Source organism: Saccopteryx leptura, chromosome 5 (genome assembly GCF_036850995.1).
Source record: "Saccopteryx leptura isolate mSacLep1 chromosome 5, mSacLep1_pri_phased_curated, whole genome shotgun sequence".
NCBI lineage: Eukaryota > Metazoa > Chordata > Mammalia > Chiroptera > Emballonuridae > Saccopteryx > Saccopteryx leptura.
The window spans coordinates 113,481,232-113,493,999 of NC_089507.1; the positions used below are offsets into that span (position 1 = coordinate 113,481,232).

The window sequence follows — 12,768 nt, forward strand, 5'->3', positions numbered from 1 at the left end:
TCTTACTGGTAAATTCTCTTCTTCCAAAAATGATTTCACTCAGTTGAGATATTTCAGATTGTATGTTAAATCCTAAATTCCTTTAAAAAATTATTTTATATTTATGCTGATTTTGATTGGTATATTAGAAGATTTTTAAAAAATTCTTTGGAAACAATGAAAAAATAAATGGAATTTACCTAGGCACTAGCCTGCTTTCATGTGTGTAATTGAAGCATTTTGAAAAGCACAATCTATAAAACAGGTGTCCCCAAACTATGGCCCGCGGGCCGCACGCGGCCCCATGAGTCCATTTATCTGGCTCCCCGCTGCACTTCCTGTACGAGCACCTCTTTCATTGGTGGTCAGTGAGAGGAGCACTGTATGTGGCAGCCCTCCAACGGTCTGAAGGACAGTGAACTGGCCCCCTGTGTAAAAAGTTTGGGGACCCCTGCTATAAAGGATGTGTTCTATTGCAGCCTAACTTTATACCACAGTATTTCACCATTCTTCAATTATAATTTGACAATATTAGCTTGAGTGATGGGGTGGGTGCTAGACTCACAGAGTTCCAACTTGGGGAAGAGGAGTAGAAACAGGTGCGAGATGAGGTATTTGGGTGTGATTTGAAGAGCTCGTGCTATGTGTCCATTATGTGGTTGGAAACACTGAATTTCAAAAAGAATTCTGGCCTTGCTCGTGGGAAGTGACCAGGGTAGAGATTAAGTGATGGAAGTCTTTGGCCGAGAGTGGGCTTACCCAAGATGGATAGGGAGTAGCGTAGGAGGCAAGCGGCTTCCTCCTGCGGTGTATGATTTTATTGATGGTCTGTCATTTCACTGCACCCAGGCAATGTATCCTTGAAGCTTGTATTTCTTCCTTGCTGTGTTACGATGGGTAAGAGTTTGTCTAACTTAAAATAGGTTGTGTGCTAAAACAGTCTTTTGTGACTTGAAGACTGCAATTATGAAATCAAAAGCTTTGCCTATGCAATTAATTAATTAAGCAATACTGCTTGAATGACACTCTCCATCTGTATCATGTATGGTGTGGTGCTGCGAAAACGTTCCCTCTGGTGGGGTTTTTCGCAGCTTTGTCTCACCAGTGCCGAAGGTGAACATTTGCTAGTGGCTCTCTGAAAAGGACTGCCTCTTCCTGCTTGCTTTTTGTCATCAGGATGTGTTACTGTTTTGTGAATAAGATGATGCCCCCCTCGTCAACATACAACTATTAATCACATCGAAAATTCCTAATGCAAAAATAAAAACAACAAAAAACAGATGAATTACATGTATTTTGTTTCCTGCTGGTCCTGTTCTTCTGTGGTTAAGAAAATATGTGAGGTGGGGCAAGAGTAGGTTCCACTTGTTCATTCTGAAAATAGTGCAGTCATTGATAAATAGTTCAGGATGTGTCACATACTTGTTTCACATACTCACAACCAGAAACCTAAGTTTTGTCTCTATAGACAGACCCGTCCACCCCCAACCCCCCCCCAAAATTCCAAACTCTAGGGATTTATGTGTTTTCAGTTTTCCTCTGTTTCCCCCATCTCCCTGTAAATCTGCTTCAGTTGTCTCAATATTGAAACAAATAGTGCATGAAAACATGAACAGCTGGTCCCCTGGCGTCATCTGGCACCGTGCAGATGTGCGGGGAAGCCTGGGTCTTGTCGTCATGGAACATGGGTGGAGTCTACGCCTATTGTGATTGGCAGCTGCTCACGAGCAGTTTTTAAACTCTTCTGGGAGAGAGCAGCTCAGGAGTATAACGTGTTCTGCAATTTTGTTCCCTGTTAGAAAGCTGAAGACGAGGACATTGTGCTCACACCGGATGGCACCCGGGAATTTCTGACATTTGAAGTTCCATTGAACGATTCGGGATCAGCAGGTCTCGGGGTTAGTGTCAAAGGCAACCGGTCGAAGGAGAACCATGCGGACCTGGGAATCTTTGTCAAGTCCATCATCAATGGAGGGGCAGCATCTAAAGTAAGCACAGCTATTAACTAAAATGTTTCATTCTGACCCTGAACCTGTTTTGGAAACGTACACACTGCAGAGGAGGTTGAGGCCTGTGAATTAAACTGACCAAAGACAGATTCACAGATGAAAAGGCTACACATTTTGTTGAAGCCAATATATATTTAAATTTTATGTGTACTGAGGTTCCAATGGAAAGAAGTGAAAACTGAAGAGGCCACGAGACTTGGAAGTACATGTACCATTTAAGCAAAGGACACATGGTGGAGAGAATTGTTTAAAAAAAAAAAAAAAAGGAAAAAAAGTTTGGGCTTCTAGCACAGCGATTTTCAACCTTTTTTGAGCCATGGCACATTTTTTACATTTGCAAAATCCTGGGGCACACCATCTACCTAAATGACACAAAATGACACTCTAACACAGTACATATTATACATATAGTTAATAATATAGTTTCTAAATGTATTTATACTCACTTAGTGTGAAACCTGGGCCTGTTTCAATGAACACAAAAGGGATATCCTGGCAGGAATGGTAGAAAGACACACATGAAGCTCTTCCTCAACAGTTCTCAGTCTCTCTCTGTTTTTAGTTTTTATCACAGCGAAGCTTGAGAAGCTCAGCTCACATAGATATGTGGTTGAAAAACGGGAGCAATGTCAAAATAGCTTTGTTGGCCAGAATGGGGAACTCCTTGGAACAGATAACCAAAAACTGTCCAAGGGAAGATCAGCAAACTTTAGCTTTAAAGTTAGATAACATTGTGGATGCATTGTGATGCATTGTATATCACCCTCTGCGGGGGCCTCTTTTGAAAAGAAAAAGGTCAAATATCTATATACACCTTCAGGATAGACATAACCAGCTGAGGCTGAGGCTTCATCTAGTGGTGGCAACATTTACCTCCAGTCCTGACCAGGCTTAGAAATCGGGACCATGGGGAGGAGTAGCAGCTTCAACTACCCTGTGGCAGCCCGAGCAGGGACCTTCCTGGGTGTGGATGAGAGGCAGCCTACTATTGGTTCATCGCTAGTGGTTGGGATGAATCCTAGAAGGTGATTGGTCAGTGAGCGTTCCCTGTGCCTCCACTCTTCCTGACGCTGATAGCTGGAGGGATTGTGAGGGGAATGTTTATGTTCGGATGGAGGCGGCTGGCGGCGGACCGGATAAATAGCCTCCACGGGCCGTATGTGGCACACGGGCCGTTGTTTGGGACCCATGTTTAATTTCCCCACGGCACACCTGACCATGTCTCAGGCACACTGGTTGAAAAACACTGATCTAGCGGTTGTAAATTAGGAGAAGGTAAACATGTGAGGGAACAAATGCTCGATAAGGTTTATTCTCTAAGGGTTGCTTATGCAGACTCATCTCTGTGCCATCTCCCTCTGGGGCCAAGCATTGCCCTCCCTTTCCTGGTTTTGGGCAGTCCAGGGGGCACCCTCATGGAAGGAAATTTATGTCCTGTGTTTAGGTAGAAAGGGGAGGTCAGTGAACAATTGGTGTGTCCGCCTTTTCTCAGTTTCTTTCCCCTCGAAATCATTCTTATGCCACGTCAACGTGGTGTCCTTTGGGCCAGCATATTCTGATATCCTATAACACTTAAAATCACTGTTGTTCTGTTTTTTTTTCATACATTTCCATCCAGGATCAAACAACTAGAATAAATCTCAGTGATCTCTCATTTTGAGAATGTGTCCATGGAGTCAACCCCCATCTTTTTTCATCTCATAAGATTTACAACCCATAATTATGCTAGTGAAATGAGGGAATCCCTGCAGAGACGCAGTTAGCTTCTGGCACTGAGCAGAATACAGGCTTACCTTTGCTGTTCTCCTTCCCTGCCTGTGGATCACACATCCTGTTTCCCAGCCTGGAGAAATCGTCCTCGCTGTTGGTTAAGGGGGCGCTTTTCCCTCCCTCTGCGCTTGTCCAATGGCCTTGAATGTTTGCATGTCTTCGGTTATAGATCTCTAGAAGCAAGAAAGTAATCACTTTGTGTCATTTGAATTAGTAAGCGATTTTGGTAAACAGATTATGATCATGACCTGATTTTCAAATGTATAAATGTTTGAAATAGACAAAAGCTATGGTGACTGCTCAGCCATTATTATGCTAGTATTCAATTGAGCAAATCCACGAGGCTTAAAGCCCCCCAACCCCCATTTTTTATTTTTGCTTTGTTTTTATTTTCTTTAACTAAAAGGCTAGCAACTTCTTGTTATAACAGGCTATTTAGTAGCACTTATTTTTACCTGTTTGCTTTTCAGGATGGAAGGCTTCGGGTGAACGACCAGCTGATAGCAGTGAATGGAGAGTCCCTGTTGGGTAAGACAAACCAAGACGCCATGGAAACCCTCAGAAGGTCCATGTCCACTGAAGGGAACAAGCGGGGGATGATCCAGCTCATTGTTGCGAGGCGGATAAGCAAACGCAATGAGGTAACGAATAAAAACGTGAAAAGACTAAAGTTGCTAGCAGTTTGAAAGTCTAGTAAGACTTGAGTTTCAGTCCTAACAGTGGACAGAGAACAGCATGTCTGGGGGCTTCACCTGGGAACACTAGAAATGATCTTTGCTTGCTCTGTTTCTAATATATTGTCTGTGACTGGTGTTGTGTTTTCTTAATTCTATGGTCAATATATTCCTATTTGTGCATTAGCATTTTTGTTCTGAACTCCACAGATGAGATGGGGATCACAGAGGCACCTTTAGCTAGGATCCCGCCTTCCTGCCCAGAACCAGAGTCTCTTTTGTTCAGCAGTGTTGCCGCTAGTAGGGAGAAACAGGGAACCAGCTGTTGTTGTTCATTTGTTAATCTAAAATAGATGCCTCTTACTAAGTCTCTAAGGAGAGTCTGTTTATCCTGTGGCTCTGTCAGAAGGGGGAGCCTGGACGCCTGCCTCCCATCTCTACTTTCTCCCTCACTGTGAAGTTGAGTGTTTCCCCGTGAGCCCTGGCTTTTCAGTGATAACTATTTTATAATACCATGGTTGGTTCAGAATATATGCAACACTGTTTAATTAGGGGTGGGTAGGAAAGGTAGGATTGTGTCCTCCCAAATAAACAAAAACATACTAAGTAGAAACACACATTCTTCTTTAGCAGGTCATCTAAAATTAAAGTTAAAAAGAAGTTTTACATATAATCAAAACATTAGTATTGGAACCTGAAAAAAATTTTCATAAATCTATTTTAAATTATGTACCATCTATAGAAAATAGTTGGGACCTGAGAATTTACAGAGAACAAAACTTGTTGAAAATATAAAGATTAGTTTTTGTTTTCACTGATGCTCAAATCCCCACATTTTAAAGTCCAACTAAGAAAAAATTACTAGCAGATTCTATGAACTGAAGATGCTATCTAAATTGTTTGTGTTTTTCTTAATTTTAAAATCCCTGTTTAATAAGTATATAAAGCAAGTTTTTCAGGTTGTGATGATCACTGACCCGATCCGATAGCACATCATCTTTTGCAATAAAAATGTACTCCTGAGCTTCGTGGGCAGTCGGGGTAGAGGTGGCCAGTTTTCAAAAGCTCATTGACCATTGACTTACTTTTGTTTTATTTTTAATTTCCAAATAGAGAATGAAGTAATAGTAACTAAAGTATTATTTATCCTCATAAGAGAATAATATAACTGTAGCTTAAAAATCTTAGAGGAGAAAACTGTAGTGTAGAAACATTCACATAATTATAATATAAATATATGTGCTAATCTCTCATAATAGACTACTGGATTCATTTTCTTGAATAATAGTTTTTATGGGTTGAAAAATCATTATCTGATCTTTTTCACAAAAGCCCTTTAAAGTGCTACATGAAAAATTCTCAACAGTAAGTTCACAAGACATTGTGCTTTATTAGTTTTTTTCCTGAAACTGAGTAATTTCGCGTTCCTCAATCAGTGCATATTTTATTAAACAGATGTTTACTGAGTAATCACTGTATTTAGAACAAGTGTTAGACCCCAGGGATATGGAGGTGAGTAAGCAGATGTGGTCCATCTCTCATAGAACTTATACTGCTCCCAGACTGTACAAAACAAACTAAAATTAGTAACATTTTGCAAACTTGCCTTCAGATGCAGCGGGTGTGATAGGGAGACATAAATGTGAGGAATGTACTAAAGTCAGCGGTCTGAATTCAGATGTGTGTCTGTCTGATGCCTGTGATCCCTGGTGTCCCCCAGACAGTACCAAACAAACCAGTACCAGCTTGAAGATGTTCTGAGAAAAGCACTGATTTTATACCCCTTGTTCTGTAAAAGATTTAATATTGAAATCCCACTGCAGTAGCTGTGTCTCATTCACTTTTGCATATGAAATTAAGTGAATGAAATGCTTAAAGTCAGGGAACAGCTGCAATAGACAGTAAGTAGACTTTAATATTTTAATATTCCATAGGACACTATTCATACATTGCTTGTTTTTACTACTTCTTAGGCTAGAGTAAGCTTATAAAACAATATATATGTAAAAAAAAAAATCTTCCATGAGGTTGTGCTTTCTTTATAATGCCAGCAAGAATCCTTTCGTACTTATAGGGTTTAACTAAAGAATTACATGAAGATAGGAGAACCACATTCAGCTTCTCACAAGGCTTAAGGCATGGTTTTGCTGCTGTTGTACTTGTATTACCTTTGGGAAAATATGTCCTTGAATGAACTCGAGTGTGTGTGTCAATTATGTTACAGTAAGTATTTATACAAGCATAAGGCGTTTTGTCATGAATGAACCTCAAGCTAAACACAGTGCTCATGTTCTCACCTTCTGGGTCTGTGAGTCAGCCAGAAAGTCCAGTGTTTGAGCTATCACAAAACTGTATTGTACAACCAGATCTCTAAGTCAGGGATTTGCATATTAAACTTCAAGCTGGAGAATGTGAGAATTTGTGCAAGAAACTCTCCTGGACTTTGTCACATCTTTCCTTGCCCTTCTATGTGGGGAGGGCTGTGTATTATCTTAGCTTTTAAAAATAAACAACTTGTCACATCACCATACTAAGTATCAACTCACCCTGCGTTTCGCTAGTAGTTACCCCTATAGGGCTCCTTCGAGATTTTCTCTGGAAGACATTGCTATCTGGTTTGCTTGACCTTTCAGGAATCTTTGAACACCACCTTGTTCTTGAACTGTTTGCTGCCTGCTCTCTCCATTTTTCTTCTACTTCCCTCTAGCCCTTTTCTCTTCCCTCTTTTATACCTATTTTTTTATTGTTATTGTTCTTCAAGGCCCTTCCTGTGCTTTTTCTTCTTCCTGTACATGCCCCAGGGGTGATCTCCTGGTCCTTAGAAAACAACTGTGTGGTGATGGATGCCATAATCCTATTTCCAGCTCAGAACTCAATTCTGGTTCCAAGTGACCATGGAGGCATTCATTGAGATATTCCTTAGACACCTAATTGAAGGATCCACTGAAGTTTCTTTATGCTTTTTCCTCCAAAGCCAGTTCCTCCTTGATATCTTTCGTCCACCCATGTCACCTTTGTGTTCCCATGAATGACACCACCATTCCTTCAGTTGTCAAAGCCAGAGATCTGAGATCACTCCTGATCTATCTCCACAGCCTGACTCTCTCTGCTGCTTCTGCCTGAAGCGTCTCTCTCTTCTCCATCCCTCGGCAGTGCCCACGTTCCTGCCCATCATTTTCTCGAGCTCTGTGTCACTGCTCTTGGAGGTTTCTCTGTAGCTGGGCACTCTCTCTCATTCCATTCTCTACATTGCTGTCGGGAAGATTGTTCTACAACAACAAATTGGCCATGTCATTCCCAACTTTCCATCCTCTCTGGGACTGGTGCCAGTCTCTACCCCAGTGCCCATGAGGACATACAGAACCTGGTGTCTGTGGCCCCTGCAGCCTGTGCAGCCTCTGCTCCAGCTTCTCTGCACAACCTGCAGTATCTCAGATGTGCAGAATCCCAGTTTTCCTCCAGGTCTCCCACACGAATGGGTTCTGCTCCTTGTCCAGCAGACAGCCTGTAGATTTCAGTTTTCTCTCTCTAGAGCTGTGTGGTGGCGAACCTTTTTATAAAAACCGCCCACTATTGCAGTGCTGGTCAACCTGGTGTGTCTCTCTCCCCCCCCCCCCCCACTAGTGGGCGGGAGGGACCAGGTTGACCAGCACTGCAAAAGTGGATGGTTTTTATAAAAAAGGTTCACCATCACAACTCTAGAACAGTGGTCCCCAACCCCTGGGCCATGGACCGGTATCGGTCCGTGGGCCATTTGGTACCGGTCCACAGAGAAAGGATAAATAACTTATATTATTTCTGTTTTACTTATATTTAAGTCTGAACAAGGTTGCATTTTTAAAAAATGACCAGATTCCCTCTGTTACATCCATCTAAGACTCACTCTTGATGCTTGTCTCGGTCACGTGATACATTTATCTGTCCCACCCTAAAGGCCAGTCCGTGAAAATATTTTCTGACATTAAACCTGGCCGTGGCCCAAAAAGGGTTGGGGACCACTGCTCTAGAGTATTCTCCTGGTTCTTTGTTTTCCCGGTCACCCAGCAGCTACCACTTTGTCCTACTTTCCATTTTGGTTTTCTTTGGTGGGAACTATAAATTCTGAGATGGTGGGGACCTCCTCTCTCTGCAGTGTTCCTGTTTCCGTGTCTCTGGGCTGCAACCCAAGATAGACACATGAACAAGAACTGAATGCTGAGGAGGGAGTCCTAGAAAGTTTGACAGTTGTAAAGAAAAAGAGAACTTAGTTACTAGTAGACACTGAATGTCTAATTAAACCATCAGAACAGTAACAAAGTTAATTAACATTTTAATAGTGATTCTGGATTTCCTTTGCTCCTCAGATCTGATTTTCTCACTTAAGTATATTTCAAACATTTTTAATCTACCAGATGCAGAGTTCAAAACAGTGGTTATATGGATGCTCATTGATAACATAAAACTAGAGCTAGAAAATATTTTAAAAAAACAGTCAGAAATGAAGAATACAATTATTGAAATGAAGACTACATTAAAAGGAATCAACAGTAGGTTAGATGAAGCAGAGAAGTGAATTAGGGATTTGAAGTTAAGATAGCAGAAAACACCCAGTTAGAACAATAAGAAAAAGGAATCCAAAAAATGAGAATACATTTAGGGACCTCTGGGACAACATCATGCATACCAACATTTGCATTATGAGGGTACCATAAGGAGAAGAGAGAACAAGGAATTGAAAACCTAGTTGAAGAAATAATAATAGAAAACTTCCTTAACTGGGTGAAGGAAATAGACATACAAGTCCAGGAAGCACTGAGAGTCCCAAACAATATAAACCCAAAAAGGCCCATACAAAGACATAAGTAAAATACCAAAGGTTGAAAATAAAGAGAATCTTAAAAGCATCAAGAGAAAAGCAGTTAGTTACATACAAGGGAGCTCCCAGAAGACTGTCAGCAGATTTTTCAACAGAAACTTTGCAGGCCAGACGAATTGGAAAGGTATATTCAAAGAGATGAAAAGCAAGGACCTACAACCAAGACTACGCTACCCAGCAAAGCTATCATATAGAAGTGGACAGATAAATTACTTCCCAGACAGGAAAAAGCTATTGGAGTTCATCAACATCATCAAACAAGTATTACAATAAATATATTGCTCACAAAATTAGGTAATATTTCAAAATGAATATGAAGCAATAAAATATCCTCTAATTTTTGTTAGCAGTATATTAAAGGATCTTCTTCAAGAGAGAAAGAAGATACTTTAAAAAGAATGAATTAAAAAATGGCAATAACTACTTATTTATTAGCCATTACTTTAAATGCAAACAGATTAAATGCTCCAGTTTAAAGACATAGCATGCCCTGTCTGAACAGCTCAGTTGGTTAGAGTATCATCCTGATACACCAAGTTGAGGTTTTGATTTTCAGTCAGGGCACATACAAGGACCAGCCAACTCAATCATAAATAAGTGGAATAACATATGGATCATTCTTCCTTTCTCTCTTAAATTAATAATAATGATAATAATAATGACATAGGGTGGCTGAATGGATAAGAAAATAAGACTCTTACATATGCTGCCTACAAAAGACCCACTTCAGGTAAAAAGTAAGGGATGAAAAAGATATTTCATGTAAATGAAAACAAACAAAGTTAGGGTAGTGATATATTTACTAGACAAAATACAGTGTGTCCATAAAGTCATGGTGCACTTTTGACCGGTCACAGGAAAGCAAAAAAAGATGACAGAAATGTGAAATCTGCACCAAATAAAAGGAAAACTCTCCCAGTTTCATACCTGTTCAGTGCAGTTCGATGTGGGCTCACGCACAGTTTTTAGGGCTCCTTAGGTAGCTATCCCGTAGCCTCTACAGACTAGTCACTGATTGATGGCCTACCAGTACGGGGTTTCTCTACCAAACTGCCTGTTTCCTTCAACTGCTTATCCCACCGAGTAATGTTATTCCTATGTGGAGGTGCTTCGTTATAAACGCACCGATATTCATGTTGCACTTTGGTCACAAATTCGAATTTAGGGAGCCACAGAACACACTGAACTTTCCTCTGTACCGTCCACATTTCGACTGGCATGGCCGTGTGCTGCTCCGCTGTATACATGGTGTTACTTCATCATCTGCACATGCGCACATGCTGCCACATCATCCTACAGAAACTGGAAGGGTTTTCCTTTTATTTGGTGCAGATTTCACATTTCTATCATCTTTTGTTGCTTTCCTGTGAACAGTCAAAAGTGCACCATGACTTTACGGACACACTGTATATCACTGCAAGAGATATCGAGGAGCTTACTGCCTATGTTTTCTTCTAAGATGCTTATGATTTCATGGCTTACATTTAAGTCTTTTATCCATTTTGAGTTTATTTTTGTGGATGGTGTAAGTTGGTGGTCTAGTTTCATTTTTTTGCAGGTAGCTGTTCAATTTTCCCAACACCATTTGTTGAAGAGACTGTCTTCACTCCATTGTATACTCTTACCTCCTTTGTCAAATATCAGTTGATTATAGAGCTGTGGGTTTATTTCTGGGTTCTCGGCTCTGTTCCATTGATCTATATGCCTGTTCTTATGCCAGTACCAGGCTGTTTTGAGTGTAATGACCTTGTAGTATAACTTGATATCAGGAAGTGTGATACCTCCCACTTTATTCTTTCTTTTTAAGATTACTGAGGCTATTCGTGTTCTGTTTTGGTTTTATATAAATTTTTGGAATATGTGTTCTATATCTTTGAAGTATGTCATTTGTATTTTAATTGGTATTGCATTGAATTTATAAATTGCTTTGGGTAATATAGACATTTTAATGATGTTTATTCTTCCTAACCATGAGCACGGTATATGCTTCCACTTGTTTGTGTCTTCCTTAATTTCTTTTATCAATGTCTTATAATTTTCTGAGTACAAGTTTTTAATTTCCTTGGTTAAATTTACTCCTAGAGGCCCTGGCCGGTTGGCTCAGCGGTAGAGCATCGGCCTAGCGTGCGGAGGACCCGGGTTCGATTCCCGGCCAGGGTACATAGGAGAAGCGCCCATTTGCTTCTCCACCCCTCCGCCGCACTTTCCTCTCTGTCTCTCTCTTCCCCTCCCGCAGCCAAGGCTCCATTGGAGCAAAGATGGCCCGGGCGCTGGGGATGGCTCTGTGGCCTCTGCCTCAGGCGCTAGAGTGGCTCTGGTCGCAACATGGCGACGCCCAGGATGGGCAGAGCATCGCCCCCTGGTAGGCAGAGCCTCGCCCCATGGTGGGCGTGCTGGGTGGATCCCAGTCGGGCGCATGCGGGAGTCTGTCTGACTGTCTCTCCCTGTTTCCAGCTTCAGAAAAAAAAAAAAAAAAAAAAATTTACTCCTAGATACTTAATTTTTTTGGTTGCAATAGTGAAGGGGATTGTTTCCTTAATTTCTCTTTCTGACAGTATATTGTTGGTGTATAAAAATTCCTCCGATCCTGAGTATTAATTTTATATCCTGCTACATTGCTGAATTTAATTATCAGGTCTAGTAGTTTTTTGACTGAGACTTTAGGGTTTTCTATATACAATATCATATCATCTGCAAATAATGATAGTTTTACTTCTTCTTTTCCAATTTAGATGCCTTTTATTTCTTCTTCTTGTCTGATTGCTGTGGCTAAAACTTCCAGAACTATGTTGAATAAGAGTGGTGAAAGGGGGCACCCCTGCCTTGTTCCTGATCTTAAGGGGATTGCTTTTAATTTTTGTCCATTGAGTATGATGTTGGCTGTGGGTCATGTTGAGGTATGTTCCTTGTATTTCCACTTTGCTGAGAGTTTTGGTCATGAATGGGTGCTGGATTTTATCAAATTTTTTTTTTTTTTTTTTTTTGCATCTGTTGAAATTATCATGTGGTTTTTTTCCTTCCTTTTAATTATGTGATGAATCACATTAATTGATTTGCAAATATTTTACTAGCCTTGACTCCCCAGAATAAATTCCACTTGATAATGGTGTATGATTTTTTTCCATATATTGCTGGATTCAGTTGGCTAATATTTTGTTGAGGATTTTAGCATCTAGATTCATCAAAGATATTGGCCTATAGTTTCCTTTTTTTGTGTTTCTGTGCCTAGTTTTGGAATCAGAATTATGCTCACCTCATAAAAGGAGCTTGGAAGTCTTTCTTCCTCTTGAAGTTTTTGAAATAGCTTGAGAAGAATAGGAGTTAGTTCTTCCTTGAATATTTGTCAGAATTCACTTGTGAAGCCATCAGTCCCCGGGCTTTTGTTTGTTGGGAGTTTTTTGATAACTGTTTCGATTTCATTTGTTGTAATTGGTTTCTTTACGTTTTCTGATTCTTCCCGATTGATTTTTTAAATATTATA

General features: G+C 40.5%; 1 protein-coding gene across 9 annotated transcripts in view; it reads left to right on the forward strand.

Annotated features, from left to right (window-relative positions):
• The window catches only part of PARD3 (par-3 family cell polarity regulator), a 696,077-nt gene that overhangs the window by 399,027 nt on the left and 284,282 nt on the right, over nt 1–12,768 (forward strand). For all 9 annotated transcript variants that reach the window (XM_066386075.1, XM_066386074.1, XM_066386078.1 and 6 more), the window contains exons 13-14: nt 1,779–1,967; nt 4,229–4,399. In XM_066386075.1, the coding sequence (XP_066242172.1) occupies nt 1,779–1,967; nt 4,229–4,399 (360 nt within the window). The remainder of the gene's footprint in view (nt 1–1,778; nt 1,968–4,228; nt 4,400–12,768) is intronic.